The 17,792-nt window shown below is 49.8% G+C and overlaps 2 protein-coding genes across 4 annotated transcripts in view; both read left to right on the top strand.

Moving 5' to 3' along the window:
- MED25 (mediator complex subunit 25) overlaps positions 1-11,707 on the top strand; it is a 45,698-nt gene extending 33,991 nt beyond the window's left edge. For all 3 annotated transcript variants that reach the window (XM_085565801.1, XM_085565802.1, XM_085565803.1), the window contains 4 exons: positions 3,896-3,955; positions 5,346-5,549; positions 8,549-8,717; positions 10,536-11,707. In XM_085565801.1, coding sequence (XP_085421927.1) covers positions 3,896-3,955; positions 5,346-5,549; positions 8,549-8,717; positions 10,536-10,645 — 543 coding nt within the window. In that variant the 3' untranslated portion in view covers positions 10,646-11,707. The remainder of the gene's footprint in view (positions 1-3,895; positions 3,956-5,345; positions 5,550-8,548; positions 8,718-10,535) is intronic.
- Positions 11,708-12,407: 700 nt separating this feature from the next.
- LOC110483776 (uncharacterized) lies at positions 12,408-16,758 on the top strand. The gene is made up of 2 exons (XM_021553916.4): positions 12,408-14,092; positions 14,798-16,758. The coding sequence occupies exons 1-2, from the start codon at positions 14,016-14,018 to the stop codon at positions 15,348-15,350; spliced, it is 630 nt and encodes a 209-aa protein (XP_021409591.3). The 5' UTR covers positions 12,408-14,015; the 3' UTR covers positions 15,351-16,758.
- The last annotated feature ends 1,034 nt before the right edge of the window (positions 16,759-17,792 follow it).

Raw genomic sequence — 17,792 nt, 5'->3', positions numbered from 1 at the left:
GGGATGATTTTTGGGGGATTCGGGATGGTTTTTGTGGGATTTCGGATGAATTTTCTGGGATTTGAGGTAGCTTTTGTGGGATTTGGGGTGGTTTTGGTGGTATTTGGGATTATTTTTGTGGGATTTGAGGGGTTTTTTAGTGGGATTTCAGTTGGTATTTGTGAGAAAAACCCTGGATTAATTTTTTTTCCCATCTCCCCCCTTTGTGTTCCTACCTTTTCTTGTCTTCTTTCTCCTCTTGTGTCTTCAGCCTCTTTTCCTGATGTTTTTTCTTCACATTTTCCACCATTTTCCCCTCACGTTCCCACCCTTTTCCCCCCTCACATTTCCCTTTTCCCCCTCACATTTCCCTCGTTTTCCCCTCACATTTCTCACCCTTTTCTCTCCTCACATTTCCCCTCTTTTTCTCTTCTCATTTCCCTTTTCCCCTTCACATTTCCCACTCTTTTCCCCCTCACATTTCCCATAGGTTTTTTTCCCTCATTTTTCCCTTTTCTTTTCCCCCTCACATTTTCTGCCCTTTTCCCCTCACGTTTCTCCCTTTTTTCCCCTCACATTTCCCACCTTTTTCCCCCCTCACATTTCCCTCTTTCCCCCTCACATTTCCTTCTTTTTCCCCTCACATTTCTCACCATTTTCTCTCCTCACAATTCCTTTCCCCCTCATGTTTCCCGCTCTTTTCTCCCCTCACATTTCCCGCCCTTTTCCCCTTTATATTTCCCATCCTTTTTCTGCTCATCTTTCCCTTTCTTTTCCCCCTCACATTTCTCAACCTTTTCTTTTCTCACTTTTCCTTTTCCCCTCATGTTTCTCACCTTTTTCCCCTTTACATTTCCCTTTGGTTTTTTTCCTCATCTTTCCCACTCTTTTCCCCCTCACGTTTCTCCCCTTTTCTCCCCTCACATTTTCTCCCCTTTTCTCCCCTCACATTTTCTCCCCTTTTCCCCCTCACATTTCCCACTTTTTTTCCCCTCACATTTCTCACCATTTTCTCTCCTCACTTTTCCTTTTCCCCTCACATTTCCCATCCTTTTCCCCTTTACATTTCCCATCAGTTTTTTTCCTCATTTTTCCCTCTGTTTTTCCCCTTATGTTTCCCTCTCTTTTCCCCCTCACAATTCTCACCCTTTTTTCTCCTCATGTTTCCTTTCCCCTCATGTTTCCCACCCTTTATTCTTTTACATTTCCAGCTCTTTTCCCCCTCCTATTTCCCTCTCTTTTCCCCTCCTCACGTTTCCCTCCCTTTTCTCCCCTCACATTTCCCACCCTTTTCCCCTTTACATTTCCCATCCTTTTTCTCCACATTTTTCCCTCTTCTTCCACTCACATTTTCCACCCTTTTCCCCCTCACATTTTCTCCTTTTTCCCCCTCCTATTTCCCTCTCTTTTCCCCTCACATTTCTCAACCTTTTCTTTTCTCACTTTTCCCCTCATGTTTCTCACCCTTTTCCCCTTTACATTTCCCTTTGGTTTTTTTCCTCATCTTTCCCACTCTTGTCCGCCTCACATTTCCCTTTTCTCCCCTCACATTTCCCACTGTTTTCCCCTCACATTTCCCACCCTTTTCCCCTTTACATTTCCCACCCTTTTCCCCCTCACATTTCCCACCATCTTCTCTCCTCACAATTCCTTTTTCCCCCTCACGTTTCCCTCCCTTTTCTCCCCTCACATTTCCCATCCTTTTTCTGCTCATTTTTCCCTCTCTTTTCCCCCTCACAATTCTCACCCTTTTTTCTCCTCATGTTTCCTTTCCCCTCATGTTTCCCACCCTTTATCCTTTTACATTTCCAGCTCTTTTCTCCCCTCATTTTTCCCGCTCTTTTCTCCCCTCACATTTCCTGCCCTTTCCCCCTCACATTTCCCACTTTTTTTCCCCTCACATTTCTCACCATTTTCTCTCCTCACTTTTCCTTTTCCCCTCACATTTCCCACCCTTTTCCCCTTTACATTTCCCATCAGTTTTTTTTCCTCATTTTTCCCTCTCTTTTTCCCCTTATGTTTCCCGCTCTTTTCTCCCCTCACATTTCCTGCCCCTTTTCCCTTTACATTTCCCATCCTTTTTATCTCCATCTTTCCCTCTCTTTTTCGCCTCACGTTTCTCCCCTTTTCCCCTCACATTTCCCTCTCTTTTTCCCCTCACATTTCTCACCATTTTCTCTCCTCACATTTCCTTTTCCCCTCACATTTGCCGCCCTATTCTCCCCTCACATTTCCCGCCCTTTTCCCCTTTACATTTCCCACCCTTTTTCCCCTCACATTTCCCTCTCTTTCCCCCTCACATTTCCTTCTTTTTCCCCTCGCATTTCTCACCATTTTCTCTCCTCACAATTCCTTTCCTCCTCACATTTCCCTCCCTTTTCTTCCCTCACATTTCCCTTTTCCCCCTCACATTTCCCTCTTTCCCCCTCACATTTCCTTCTTTTTCCCTCACATTTCCCACCATTTTCTCTCCTCACAATTCCTTTTCCCCCTCACGTTTCCCTCCCTTTTCTCCCCTCACATTTCCCGCCCTTTCCCCCTTTACATTTCCCATCCTTTTTCTCTGCATTTTTCCCTCTTTTTCCCCTCACATTTTCCACCCTTTTCCCCCTCACATTTTCTCCTTTTTCCCCCTCATATTTCCTGCCCTTTTCCCCCTCCTATTTCCCTCTCTTTTCCCCTCACATTTCTCAACCTTTTCTTTTCTCACTTTTCCTTTTCCCCTCATGTTTCTCACCCTTTTCCCCTTTACATTTCCCTTTGGTTTTTTTCCTCATCTTTCCAACTCTTTTCCCCCTCACGTTTCTCCCCTTTTCTCCCCTCACATTTTCTCCCCTTTTTCCCCTCACATTTCCCATGCTTTTCCCCCCTCACATTTCCTTCTTTTTCCCCTCACATTTCTCACCATTTTCTCTCCTCACATTTCCTTTTCCCCTTTACATTTCCCATCTTTTTTTTTCCTCATTTTTCCCTCTCCTTTTCCCCTCACGTTTCCTGCTCTTTTCTCCCCTCACGTTTCCCACCCATTTCCCCTTTACATTTCCCATCCTTTTTCTGCTCATCTTTCCCTCTCTTTTCCCCCTCATATTTCTCACCCTTTTCTCCCCTCACATTTCCTTTTCCCCTCACGTTTCCTATCATTTTATCCTTTTAAATTTCCAGCTCTTTTCTCCCTTCACGTTTCCCGCTCTTTTCTCCCCTCACATTTCCCGCCCTTTCCCCTCTCACATTTCCCACTTTTTTTCCCCTCACATTTCTCAACCTTTTCTTTTCTCACTTTTCCTTTTCCCATCACATTTCCCACCCTTTTCCCCTTTACATTTCTCATCCTTTTTCTCCGCATTTTTCCCTCTTTTCCCCCTCACATTTTCCACCCATTTTCCCCTCACATTTTCTCCTTTTTTTCCCTTCATATTTCCGTCCCTTTTCCCCCTCACATTTCCCTCTCTTTCCCCCTCACATTTCCTTTGTTTTCCTCTCACATTTCTCATCCTTTTCTCCCCTCACATTTCCCTTTCCCCCCCTCACATTTCCCACCCTTTTCCCTTTACATTTCCCATTGTTTTTTTTTTCTCATTTTTCCCTCTCTTTTCCCCCTCACATTTCCTGCCCTTTTCCCCCTCACATTCCCATCTTTTTCCCCCTTACATTTCTCACCCTTTTCTCCCCTCACATTTCTTTATCCCTTTACCTTTTCCCATCCTTTTTCTCTTCATTTTCCCCTCTCTTCTTCCCCTCACCTTTCCCTCCCTTTTCTCCCCTCACATCTCCATTTGAAATTTTTTTTTTTTGGTGGAATTTTACGTGCTTTTTTTGTGCATTTGAGGTGCTTTTTTTTTTCCCATTTGAGACGGTTTTTCTGGAATTTGATGTCGTTTTCATGGAATTTGAGATATTTTTTTGCTTTAATTTGCAGGTGAGCCCAGGCTTGGCTCAGGTCGGGATCATGGATGAGCAGCAGCGACAGCAGAGCCTGGTCTGGGGGAATTTTGGGGGAATTTGGGCAATTTTGGGGACATTTGAGGGGATCCTGGATGGGGTTTGAAAAATTTTGGGGTGATTTTGGGGATCCTGCATGAATTTTGGGGTTTTGGGTGGGGTTTTAAATGATTTTGGGGGCCCCTGGCTGGGTCTGGGGGTGTGGTTTGAGGAATTTTGGGGTGATTTTGGGGGGTCCTGTATGAATTTTGGGGTTTTAAATTATTTTGGGAGACCCTGGTTGATTTTGGGGAATTCTGGATGATTTTGGGGGTGGGCTTGGAAGAATTTTGGGGTGGTTCTGGGGGTCCTGCATGAATTCTGAGGTTTTGGGTGAGGTTTTAAATGATTTTGGGAGACCCTGGTTGATTTTGGGAAATTCTGGATGATTCTGGGGAATTCTGGATGATTTTGGGGGTGAGGTTGGAGGAATTTCGGGACGATTTTGGGGGTCCTGCATGAATTTTGGGGTTTTTGGGTGAGGTTTTAAATGATTTTGGGGGATCCTGGTTGATTTTGGTGAGTTCTGGATGATTTTGGGGGTGGGCTAGGAAGAATTTTTGGGTGATTTTGGGGGGGTCCTGCATGAATTGTGGGGTTTTAAATGATTTTGGGGGACCCTGGTTGATTTTGAGGAATTCTGGATTATTTTGGGGGTGAGGTTTGAGGAATTTTGGGATGATTTTGGGGGATCTTGCATGAATTTTGGGGTTTTGGGTGAGGTTTTAAATTATTTTGGGAGACCCTGGTTGATTTTGGGAAATTCTGGATGATTTTGGGGAATTCTGGATGATTTTGGGGGTGGGGTTTGAGGAATTTTATGGGTGATTTTGGGGGATCTTGCATGAATTTTGGGGTTTTTGGGTGGGGTTTTAAATTATTTTGGGAGACACTGGTTGATTTTGGGGAATTCTGGATGATTTTGGGGGTGGGGTTTTAAAGAATTTATGATGATTTTGGGGGGTCCTGTATGAATTTTGGGGTTTTAAATGATTTTGGGGGACCCTGGTTGATTTTGGAGAGTCCTGGATGATTTTGGGGGCTCCTGGATGATTTTGGGGAGTCCTGGATGATCTTGGGGGTGGGGTTTGAGGAATTTTGGGGTCTCCTGCGTGAATTTTGGGGTTTTGGGTGGGATTTTAAATGATTTTGGGAGACCCTGCTTGATTTGGTGATTTCTGGATGATTTTTGGCGAATTTTGGATAAACTTATGGGATATTTCAGGATATTTTACCGTGCCCTAAATCCCGAGTGGAACCAGCGTGAATTTTTGGGATTTTTTTTTTTTTTTTTTATATTTTGGGGTTCAAGAAAATTTTTTTTGGGGGGGATTTTTTTAAAGGGGATTTTTCCTAAAATTCACTTTTTTTTTTTTTTCCTTCTCCAGTTACAACTCCGGGCGCAGCAACAACAACCTCAGCCCCCCCAAGCCCCCCCTGCAGCCTCTGCAGCCCCCCCAGCCCCCCAAAATCCGGGAGCCCCCCAAGCCGGACCCCCCCAACCCACCCAGGGTGGGGGCGGGGCTCTGCTGCGCCCCCAAAATCCGGGGGCCAACCCCCAACTTCGGAGTCTCCTGCTCAGCCAGCAGCCGGTGAGTGAACCCCAAAAAAACCCTTAAAAAAAGGCAAAAAATTAAAAAAAAAAAACCACGAAAATTTAAAAATATAAAAAAAACCTAAAAAAAACCAAAAACAAAAACCCACCAAAAAACCAAAAAATAAAAATCAAAAAACCCACAATAAAATTTAAAAAGCCCACAAAAAAAACAAAACAAACAAAAAAAACCCACCAAAAAATCAAAAAAACCTAAAAAAACACACCAAAAAACCTTCGGAAAAACTCCAAAAAAATCTCAAAAAACCCCCCCAAAACCCCCCCAAAAATCCTAAAAAAAACCACAAAAAAAAAAAACCCAAAAAAACCCACCAAAAAATAAAAAAAAAACTAAAAAAACACACCAAAAAACCTTCAGAAAAACTCCAAAAAAATCTCAAAAAAACCCCACAAAACCCCCCCAAAAATCCTAAAAAAACCACAAAAAAACATAAAAAATATATTAGAAAAACCCAACAACAACAAAAACCCAAAACCCAAAAAAACAAACAAAAAAACAACAAAATCCACAAAAAAAGTAAAAAAAAAACACAAAAAAACCTAAAAAAAATCTCAAAAAACCCCCAAAGAACCCCCAAAAAAAATCCTAAAAAAACCACAAAAAAACTTTAAAAAACCCCAAAAAAAACTCAAAAAGAAAAACCCAAAGAAACCCCCAAAAATTAAAAAAAACCCTCAAAGAATTCTCAAAAAACCACAAAAAAAAAAAACAAAAAAGCGCAATAAAAATCAAAAAATCCCCCCCAAAAATCTAAAAAAAAACTCAAAAAAAAACCCCCACAAATACTTCAAAAAACCCAAAAAAACCTCAAATAAACCTCAAAAAACCCGCAAAAAAAACCCCCAAAATAGGACCCCCCAAAAATCACAAACCCCCACCCCAAGATAATTTTGGGGGGAAAATTTTGATTTGGGGGGGTCCTAAAAATTGGGGGGGAGGGAGGGAATTTTTGGGGTTTTTTGGAGGAATTTGGGGCTGGATTTTTTTGGGATGGGGGCTCTTAAAATTGGGAATTTTTGGGTTTTTCCTGATGTAATTTTGAACAAAAAACTAAAAATTCAAACCTGTGGTGGTGGTGGGGGTTTGAAATTAAATATTTTAAAAATTAAATATTTTAAAAATTAAATATTTTAAAAATTAAATATTTTAAAAATTAAATATTTTAAAGGGGGGGGGGGATGAAATTCAATATTTTAAATATGGGACTGGGGATGTTTTGGGGTCCCCCTTGTCTGTCCCCCCCAGGCTCAGGGTGGGGGTCCGGGCTGGGATTGGGGATGTTTTGGGACTGGGGATGTTTTTGGGACTGGGGATTTTTTGGGACTGGTGATGTTTTTGGGACTGGGGATGTTTTTGGGACTGGGGATGTTTTTGGGACTGGGGATGTTTTTGGGACTGAGGATGTTTTTGGGACTGAGGATGTTTTTGGGACTGGGGATGTTTTTGGGACTGGGGATGTTTTGGGACTGGGGATGTTTTTGGGACTGGGGATGTTTTTGGGACTGGGGATTTTTTGGGACTGGGGATGTTTTGGGACTGGGGATTTTTTGGGACTGGGGATGTTTTGGGACTGGGGATGTTTTGGGACTGGGGATGTTTTTGGGACTGGGGATGTTTTGGGACTGGGGATGTTTTTGGGACTGGGGATTTTTTGGGTCTGGGGATTTTTTGGGTCTGGGGATTTTTTGGGGTCCCCCTGACATTGTCTGTCCCCAGGCTCAGGGTGGGGGGTCTGGGCTGGGATTGAGGATGTTTTTGGGATTGGGGATTTTTTGGGACTGGGGATGTTTTTGGGACTGGGGATGTTTTGGGACTGGGGATGTTTTTGGGATTGGGGATTTTTTGGGACTGGGGATGTTTTGGGACTGGGGATGTTTTTGGGACTGGGGATTTTTTTGGGATTGAGGATTTTTTGGGACTGGGGATGTTTTTGGGACTGGGGATGTTTTGGGACTGAGGATGTTCTTAGGACTGGGGATTTTTTGGGACTGGGGATTTTTTGGGACTGGGGATGTTTTGGGACTGAGGATGTTCTTAGGACTGGGGATTTTTTGGGACTGGGGATTTTTTGGGTCTGGGGATGTTTTGGGACTGGGGATGTTTTTGGGACTGGGGATTTTTTGGGACTGGGGATGTTTTTGGGACTGGGGATGTTTTGGGACTGGGGATGTTTTTGGGACTGGGGATGTTTTTGGGACTGGGGATTTTTTGGGACTGGGGATGTTTTGGGACTGGGGATGTTTTTGGAACTGAGGATGTTTTTGGGACTGGGGATGTTTTGGGACTGGGGATTTTTTGGGACTGGGGATGTTTTGGGACTGGGGATGTTTTGGGACTGGGGATGTTTTGGGGTCCCCCTGACCTTGTCTGTCCCCAGGCTCAGGGTGGGGGTCCAGGCTGGAACTGGGGATGTTTTTGGGATTGGGGATTTTTTGGGACTGGGGATGTTTTTGGACTGGGGATGTTTTCGGGACTGGGGATGTTTTTGGGACTGGGGATGTTTTGGGACTGGGGATCTTTTGGAACTGAGGATGTTTTTGGGACTGGGGATGTTTTTGGGACTGGGGATGCTTTTGGGACTGGGGATGTTTTGGGACTGAGGATGTTCTTAGGACTGGGGATTTTTTGGGACTGGGGATGTTTTTGGGACTGGGGATGTTTTTGGGACTGGGGATGTTCTTAGGACTGGGGATGTTTTTGGGACTGGGGATGTTTTGGGACTGGGGATGTTTTTGGGACTGGGGATGTTTTGGGACTGGGGATGTTTTGGGGTCCCCCTGACCTTGTCTGTCCCCCCAGGCTCAGGGTGGGGGTCCGGGCTGGGATTGAGGATGCTTTTGGGACTGGGGATGTTTTGGGACTGGGGATGCTTTTGGGACTGGGGATGTTTTGGGACTGGGGATGTTTTTGGGACTGGGGATGTTTTGGGACTGGGGATGTTTTGGGGTCCCCCTGACATTGTCTGTCCCCCCCAGGCTCAGGGCGCGGTGCCGCCCCCGGCGCAGCCCCTGCACCACCTGCAGCCGCCGGGCCCGCCGCAGCCGCAGCCGCCGCTGCTGGGGCAGCTGCCGCCGCTGCTGCACCCCCCCCAGCCGGGGCAGCCCTGGGGGGCGCAGCTGGGGGCGCCCCGAGCCGCCATGCCAGGTGAGACCCCCGCCCCCCGAAAAATCGGACCGAAAATCAGACCGCAAATGCAAAAATCAGCGCGAAAATCAGCCCAGGAAATCCAAAAATCAGCGCAGGGATCCCCCGAAAATCGGCAAAAAAATCAGACCGAAAATCAGACCGGAAATCCAAAAATCAGCCCAAAAATCGGCAAAAAAATCAGCCCAAAAATCAGCCCAAAAATCAGCGCAGGGATCCCCCGAAAATCGGCAAAAAAATCAGCCCAAAAATCAGCCCAAAAATCAGTGCAGGGATCCCCCGAAAATCGGCAAAAAAATCAGACCGAAAATCAGCCTGGGAAAGCCAAAAATCGGCAAAAAATCAGCCTGAAAATCAGCCCAGAAATCCAAAAATCAGCCCGAAAATCAGCCCGAAAATCGGCAAAAAATCAGCCCGAAAATCAGCCCAAAAATCAGCCCAGAAATCAGCCCAGAAATCAGCCCAGAAATCCAAAAATCAGCCCGAAAATCAGCCCAAAAATCAGCACGGGAAATCCAAAAATCAGCCCAAAAATCTGCCCAGGGACCCCCAAAAATCAGCCTGGGAAATTCAAAAATCAGCGCAAAAATCAGCCCGAAAATCAGCCCAAAAATCAGTGCGGGGAACCCCAAAAATCAGCCCGAAAATCAGCCCAAAAATCAGCCCGGGAAAGCCAAAAATCGGCAAAAACTCAGCCTGGGAAAGCCAAAAATCAGCCCAAAAATCTGCCCAGGGACCCCCAAAAATCAGCCTGGGAAATCCAAAAATCAGACCAAAAATCAGCCCGGGGACCCTTGAAAATGTGCTGGGAATGGCAAACAAATAAGCCCAGGGGAACCCCAAAAATCAGCCCAAAAATCAGCACGGGGAACCCCAAAAATCAGCCCGAGGACCCCCAAATCCCTCTGAGACCCCCCAAAACTCCCCTGGGACCCCCAAAACCCCCCTGGGACCCCCCAAAAAACCCCTGGGACCCCCCAAAACTCCCTGGGACCCCCCAAATCCCCCCTGGGACCCCCAAAAAACCCCTGGGACCCCCAAAACCCCCCTGGGACCCCCAAAAAACCCCTGGGACCCCCAAAACCCCCCTGGGACCCCCCAAAACCACGCAGACACCCCCAGAACCTCCCCTGGGACCCCCAAAACCCCCCTGGGACCCCCCAAATCCCCCCTGGGACCCCCAAAACCACCCTGAGACCCCCAAAACCACCCTGGGACCCCCCAAATCCCCCCTGGGACCCCCAAAGCCCCCCTGGGACCCCCCAAATCCCCCCTGGGACCCCCAAAGCCCCCCTGGGACCCCCAAAACCACCCCAGGGACACCTGGGACCCCCCCAAACTGCTCTGGGACCCCCCAAAACCCCCCTGGGACCCCCCAAAACTACCCTGGGGCCCCCAAAACTACCCTGGGACCCCCAAAACCCCCCTGGGACCCCCAAATCCCCCCTGGGCCCCCCAAAACCCCCCTGGGACCCCCAAAACCCCCCTGGGACCCCCAAATCCCCCCTGGGACCCCCAAAACCCCCCTGGGACCCCCAAATCCCCCCTGGGACCCCCCAAATCCCCCCTGGGACCCCCAAATCCCCCCTGGGACCCCCCAAACCCCCCTGGGACCCCCAAAAAACCCCCTGGGACCCCCAAATCCCCCCCTGGGACCCCCTAAATCCCCCCTGGGACCCCCAAAACTCCCCTGGGACCCCCAAAACCCCCCTGGGACCCCCAAAACCCCCCTGGGACCCCCCCAAATCCCCCCTGGGACCCCCCAAATCCCCCCGGGGAGATTTTGGGGTGCCCCCCTGACCCCTCTTTGCCCCCCAGGGCAGATGCTGCTGCCCCCCGGCCCCCGGGGTCCCGTCCCCCCGGGGGGGCTGCAGCCCGTGCAGACCCCCAGCGTGATGGAGGAGGACATCCTGATGGACCTCATCTAGGAGACCCCCAAATCTGGGGTGAGAACTCCGAAATTTGGGGTGAAAAAGCCCAAAAAACCCACCCAAAATCCCCAAATATCATTAAAAACCCCAAAAATCACACAAAACCCCCGATTTCCCCCAAATCTGGGCTCTGCAGACCCTCAGGTGATGGAGGAGGACATCCTGATGGACCTCATCTAGGAGACCCCCAAATTTGGGGTGAGAACCCCAAAATTTGGGGTGAAAAACCCCAAAAAACCCACCCAAAATCCCCAAATATCCCAAAATGACCTCAAAAACCCCCAAATTCCCCCAAATTTGGGCTCTGCAGACCCTCAGGTGATGGAGGAGGACATCCTGATGGACCTCATCTAGGAGACCCCCAAATTTGGGGTGAGAACCCCAAAATTTGGGGTGAAAAAGCCCAAAAAACCCACCCAAAATCCCAAAATATCCCAAAATGACCTCAAAAACCCCCAAATTCCCCCAAATTTGGGCTCTGCAGACCCTCAGGTGATGGAGGAGGACATCCTGATGGACCTCATCTAGGAGACCCCCAAATCTGGGGTGAGAACCCCAAAATTTGGGGTGAAAAACTGAAAAAATTCCCCCAAAATCCCAAAATATCCCAAAATGACCTCAAAAACCCCAAAATTCCCCCAAATCTGGGCTCTGCAGACCCTCAGGTGATGGAGGAGGACATCCTGATGGACCTCATCTAGGAGACCCCCAAATTTGGGGTGAGAACTCCGAAATTTGGGGTGAAAAAGCCCAAAAAACCCACCCAAAATCCCCAAATATCCAAAAATGACCCAAAATCCTCAAAAATCCCCCCAAAATTCCCCCAAATCTCAATGGGACCCCCCCAAATCACCATTTGGAGACCCCCGTGGGGGAGTCCCTAAAATTTGGGGGGACCCCCAAAAAAAACCCCAAAAAATCTGAAAAAAAAAAAAAATCCCAAAAATCTCCCAAAAAATCCCCAAAAACCTCAAAAATCCCAAAAAAACCCAATTTTGGCCCCCTCCCCCCCCCTTTTTTTCTGGCTTTGTTGAATAAAAACGGAATTTTTGCACTTCATCCTCGTGGTCGAAAATTGGGAATTTTGGTAAAAATTGGGAATTTTGGGGGTTGGGAGGGACAAAAATTGGGAATTTTGGTTGAATTTGGGAATTTTGGGGGTTGGGAGGGACAAAAATTGGGAATTTTGGTTGAATTTGGGAATTTTGGGGTCTGGGAGGGAAAAATTTGGGAATTTTTGGCAAAAATTGTGAATTTTGTCCAAAAATTGGATATTTTGGGATTGGGAGGGGTCCAAAATTGGGAATTTTGGGGTCTGGTGGGGGCAAAAATTGGGAAATTTGGCAAAATTTTGGGGCGGGTTTTGGGCGGGTTTGAGCAGATTTTGGGGCGGGTTTTTGGGCGGGTTTGAGCAGATTTTGGGCAGATTTTGGGCAGATTTTGGGCAGATTTTGGGCGGGTTTGAGCAGATTTTGGGGCGGGTTTTTGGGCGGGTTTGAGCAGATTTTGGGCAGATTTTGGGCGGGTTTGAGCAGATTTTGGGGCGGGTTTTTGGGCGGGTTTGAGCAGATTTTGGGCGGATTTTGGGCGGGTTTGAGCAGATTTTGGGGCGGGTTTTTGGGCGGGTTTGAGCAGATTTTGGGGCGGGTTTTTGGGCGGGTTTGAGCAGATTTTGGACTGGATTTTGGGTGGGTTTGAGCAGATTTTGGGGCGGGTTTTTGGGCGGGTTTTGGGGCGGGTTTTTGGGTGGGTTTGAGCAGATTTTGGGCAGATTTTGGGCGGGTTTTTGGGTGGGTTTGAGCAGATTTTGGGGCGGGTTTTTGGGCGGGTTTGAGCAGATTTTGGGCGGATTTTGGGTGGGTTTTTGGGCGGGTTTTTGGGCGGGTTTGAGCAGATTTTGAGCAGATTTTGGGCGGGTTTGAGCAGATTTTGGGGCGGGTTTTTCGGCGGGTTTTTGGGCGGGTTTTTGGGCAGATTTTGGGCGGGTTTTTGGGCGGGTTTGAGCAGATTTTGGGCAGATTTTGGGCAGATTTTGGGCGGGTTTTTGGGCGGGTTTGAGCAGATTTTGGGGCGGGTTTTGGGGCGGGTTTGAGCAGATTTTGGGTGGGTTTGAGCAGATTTTGGGGCGGGTTTTTGGGCGGATTTTGGGGCGGGTTTGAGCAGATTTTGGGCGGGTTTTTGGGCGGGTTTGAGCAGATTTTGAGCAGATTTTGGGCGGGTTTTTGGGCGGGTTTGAGCAGATTTTGGGCGGGTTTTGGGCGGGTTTTTGAGCAGATTTTGAGCAGATTTTGGGCGGGTTTTTGGGCGGGTTTTGGGGCGGGTTTTTGGGTGGGTTTGAGCAGATTTTGGGCGGGTTTTTGGGCGGGTTTTGGGCGGGTTTTGGGCGGGTTTTTGGGTGGGTTTGAGCAGATTTTGGGCAGATTTTGGGGCGGGGTTTTTGGGTGGGTTTGAGCAGATTTTGGGCGGGTTTGGAGCTGAAACGAAAGCGGAAATTCCCGGGAGATCGCGGAGACCCGGGGAGGAGGAGACCCCGAACTGAGGAGATCCTGGAGGAGATCCCAAAGGTGAGGAGATCCTGGAGGAGATCCTGGAGGAGATCCCAGAGCTGAGGAGATCCTGGAGGAGATCCTGGAGGAGATCCTGGAGGAGATCCCAGAGCTGAGGAGATCCTGGAGGAGATCCCAAAGCTGAGGAGATCCAGGAGGAGATCCCAAAGGTGAGGAGATCCTGGAGGAGATCCCAAAGGTGAGGAGATCCTGGAGGAGATCCTGGAGGAGATCCCGGAGCTGAGGAGATCCCAAAGCTGAGGAGATCCAGGAGGAGATCCCGGAGCTGAGGAGATCCTGGAGCTGAGGAGATCCCGGAGCTGAGGAGATCCTGGAGGAGATCCCAGAGCTGAGGAGATCCCGGAGCTGAGGAGATCCCAGAGCTGAGGAGATCCTGGAGGAGATCCAGGAGAAGATCCTGGAGGAGATCCCAGAGCTGAGGAGATCCCAGAGCTGAGGAGATCCTGGAGGAGATCCAGGAGAAGATCCTGGAGGAGATCCCAGAGCTGAGGAGATCCCAGAGCTGAGGAGATCCTGGAGGAGATCCCGGAGCTGAGGAGATCCCGGAGCTGAGGAGATCCTGGAGGAGATCCTGGAGAAGATCCTGGAGGAGATCCCAGAGCTGAGGAGATCCCAAAGCTGAGGAGATCCTGGAGAAGATCCTGGAGGAGATCCCAGAGCTGAGGAGATCCTGGAGCTGAGGAGATCCCGGAGCTGAGGAGATCCTGGAGGAGATCCAGGAGAAGATCCTGGAGGAGATCCCAGAGCTGAGGAGATCCCGGAGCTGAGGAGATCCCGGACCGAGTGGATCCCGTGCCAGGATGGCAGAAGAGCAGATCCGGAAGCCTCTGGAGTTCCACATCTCCAACAACACCCAGGTCACCCTGAAGTACCACAGGTGAGGATGGAGGAACACCAGAGGAACCCTCGGGGTGTACGGGGACAGCGCCGGTGGGATCTTCATCCTGGGTTGGGATCATCTCCAGGGTTGGGATCATCTCCAGGGGTTGGGATCATCTCCATGGGTTGGGATCATCTCCAGAGGTTCGGGATCATCTCCAGGGTTCGGGATCATCTCCAGAGGTTCGGGATCATCTCCAGGGGTTGGGATCATCTCCATGGGTTGGGATCATCTCCAGGGGTTGGGATCATCTCCAGGGGTTGGGATCATCTCCGTGGGTTGGGATCATCTCCATGGGTTGGGATCATCTCCAGGGGGTTGGGATCATCTCCAGGGGGTTGGGATCATCTCCAGGGTTAGGATCATCTCCAGGGTTGGGATCATCTCCAGGGCTGGGATCATCTCCATGGGTTGGGATCATCTCCAGGGTTGGAATCATCTCCATGGGTTAGGATCATCTCCAGGGTTGGGATCATCTCCATGGGTTGCGATCATCTCCATGGGTTGGGATCATCTCCAGGGTTGGGATCATCTCCAGGGTTGGGATCATCTCCATGGGTTGGGATCATCTCCAGATGTTGGGATCTTCATCCCGGGCCAGGATCTTCTCCAGATGTTGGAACCATCTCCAGATCTTCTCCCATCTCCCATCTCCCCCATCCCACCTGGGCCAATCCCACCCCACCTCCTCCCACCCCGCAGGACCGCGGAGGACCTGAGCTGCTCCCACCTCCTCCCGGAGCTCCTGGGCGGTTCCTCGGACTCCTACCACATCTTCAGCACCTCCAACGCGCTGGGCCGGGGCTGGTTGGTCATCTACGAGGCCTCCTCCTTCACCTTGGCCGTCTTCTTCTTCCTCCGCTCCCACCCGGAGCTCCTGCCCACGACGCTGCACCTGGAGCTCTCCACGGCCAAGGTCCACCTGGGCGACTTCCGGGAGACCTTCGACCGCCTGACGCTGCAGCAGGAGCCGCCCGACCCCGCGGCCACCGCGGTGGCCCGCGCCCAATCCTCCGGCCGCGGCGACGCCTACGTCCGGCTGGGCGCCGGCGCCTACGGCGTCCTGGCCACCGCCGCGTCCCGCCGCGCCCGGCCGCTCCTCAGGGTGGAGGTGGAGGAGAGGCACTTCGTGTTTCCTCCTCTGGGAAGCGCTGGGCCACCGCCGGCACCTCCAGAATCCTGCGGGTACTGCCAGAAGGCCAGAAAGTCCTCTGGAACCTCAAGAGCTCCTCTGGAAGCTTCTAGGAACGTGTAGGAACCTCCAGGAGCTCTCAAGAACCTGCAGAACCTCTCAAGAACCTCCAGAAGCCCAAAAGCTCCTCTGGAACCTCAAAAGCTCCTCTGGAAGCTTCTAGGAACGTGTAGGAACCTCCAGGAGCTCTCAAGAACCTCCAGAAGCCCAAAAGCACCTCTGGAACCTCAAAAGCTTCTCTGGAAGCTTCTAGGAACGTGTAGGAACCTCCAGGACCCCTCAAGAACCTCCAGAAGCTCTCAAGAACCTCCAGAAGCCCAAAAGCTCCTCTGGAACCTCAAAAACTCCTCTGGAAGCTTCTAGGAACGTGTAGGAACCTCCAGGACCTCTCAAGAACCTGCAGAAGCTCTCAAGAACCTCCAGAAGCCCAAAAGCACCTCTGGAACCTCAAAAGCTCCTCTGGAAGCTTCTAGGAACGTGTAGGAACCTCCAGGACCTCTCAAGAACCTGCAGAACCTCTCAAGAACCTCCAGAAGCCCAAAAGCTCCTCTGGAACCTCAAAAGCTCCTCTGGAAGCTTCTAGGAACGTGTAGGAACCTCCAGGAGCCCTCAAGAACCTCCAGAAGCTCTCAAGAACCTCCAGAAGCCCAAAAGCACCTCTGGAACCTCAAGAGCTCCTCTGGAAGCTTCTAGGAACGTGTAGGAACCTCCAGAGCCTCTCAAGAACCTCCAGAAGCCCTCAAGAATCTCCAGAACCCCACGAGAACATCCAGAACCCCAAAAGCACCTCTGGAACCTCAAAAGCTCCTCTGGAACTTTCTAGGAACCTGTAGGAACTTCTAGAACCCTGTAGGAACATCTAGAATCTTGTAGGAACCTCGAGAAACCCACAGGAACCTCCAGAACCCCTCCAGAACCCCAAAAGCTTCTCCAGAACCCCAAAAGCTCCTTCAGGAGCCCCAAAGCTCCTCCAGAACTCCAAAAGCTCCTCCAGGAGACCCAAAGCTCCTCCAGAACCCCAAAAGCTCCTCCAGAACCCTCAAAGCTCCTCCAGAACCTCTCCAGAACCTCAAAAGCTCCTCCAGGACCCCCAAAGCTCCTCCAGAACCTTCAAAGCTCTTCCAGAAGCCCCAAAGCTCCTCCAGAACCCCCAAATCTCCTCCAGGACCCCCAAATCTCCTCCAGAACCCCAAAAGCTCCTCCAGAACCCCCAAAGCTCCTCCAGGACCCCCAAAGCTCCTCCAGAACCCCAAAAACTCCTCCAGGTCCCCAAAAACTCCTCCAGGACCCCAAAAGTTCTTCCAGAACCTCCAGGAGAACCTCGTGGGCTCCAGGAGAACCTCGGGGGAGCCCCCAGGAACCTCCTGGACCCCCCCGGGCTCGGGAGGTCCCGGTCCCGCCCAGGTCGGGGCCCCGGCCCGAAATCTCCGTCCCCGCTTCCCATTGGCTCAATAAAAATACGGACATTTGGGAGGATTTGGGGGATTCTGGGGGAATTTGGGGGATTTTGGGGGAATTTGGGGAGAATTTGGGGGAATTTGAGAAGAATTTGGGGGGAATGTGGGGGGATTTGGGGGGATTTTGGGATATTTGGGGGAATTTGAGGAGAATTTGGGAAAATTTGGAGGAATTTTGAGGAGAATTTGGGGGAATTTGGGGAGGATTTGAGGGAATTTGGGGAGAATTTGTGGGAATTTTGGGGAAATTTGGGCAGAATTTGGGGGAAATTGAGGAGAATTTGGGGAGAATTTGTGGGAATTTTGGGGAAATTTAGGCAGAATTTGGGGGAAATTGAGGAAAATTTGGGGAGAATTTGTGGGAATTTTGGGGAAATGTGGGCAGAATTTGGGGGAAATTGAGGAAAAATTGGGGAGAATTTGTGGGAATTTTGGGGAAATTTGGGCAGAATTTGGGGGAAATTGAGGAAAATTTGGGGAGAATTTGTGGGAATTTTGGGGAAATTTGGGCAGAATTTGGGGGAAATTGAGGAGAATTTGGGGAGAATTTGTGGGAATTTTGGGGAAATTTGGGCAGAATTTGGGGGAAATTGAGGAGAATTTGGAGGAATTTGGGGAGAATTTGGAGGAATTTGGGGGGATTTGGGGAGGATTTGGGGGAATTTGGGGGGAATTTGGGGAGAATTTGGGAATTTGGGAGGATTTGGGGGAAGAAAAGATTGGAGAGGGGCTGGGATTTCCCTCCCTTTTCCCGCCATTTTCCCCCTCACATTTCCCACCATTTCCCCCTCACATTTCCCACTCTTTTCCCCTCACGTTTCCTTTTTTTTCCCCCTCACATTTCTCACCCTTCTATATTCTCAATGACATTTCCTTTCCCCCTCCCATTTCCCGCTCTTTTCTCCTCATTCCTTCCCATTCCCCCTCCCATTTCCCGCCATTTTCTCCCTCCCATTTCCCGCCATTTCCCCCCTCTAATTTCCCGCCATTTTCCCCCTCACATTTCTCACCTTTTCTCCCCTCAATTGCGTGGTGGGGGGTCCCTTCC

The sequence above is a fragment of the Lonchura striata genome, chromosome 37 (assembly GCF_050655825.1).
Source record: "Lonchura striata isolate lonStrDom1 chromosome 37, ASM5065582v1, whole genome shotgun sequence".
Lineage (NCBI taxonomy): Eukaryota > Metazoa > Chordata > Aves > Passeriformes > Estrildidae > Lonchura > Lonchura striata.
Note: the sequence above shows the minus strand (reverse complement) of the source record. Positions and strands in the feature narration are given on the sequence as shown.

Coding starts and splice junctions, on each gene's coding strand:
- LOC110483776 (XM_021553916.4), top strand. CDS start 14,016: ATGGCAGAAGAGCAGATCCGGAAGCCTCTGGAGTTCCACATCTCCAAC. Junction 14,093..14,797: donor GTCACCCTGAAGTACCACAG/GTGAGGATGGAG, acceptor CCCACCCCGCAG/GACCGCGGAGGACCTGAGCT.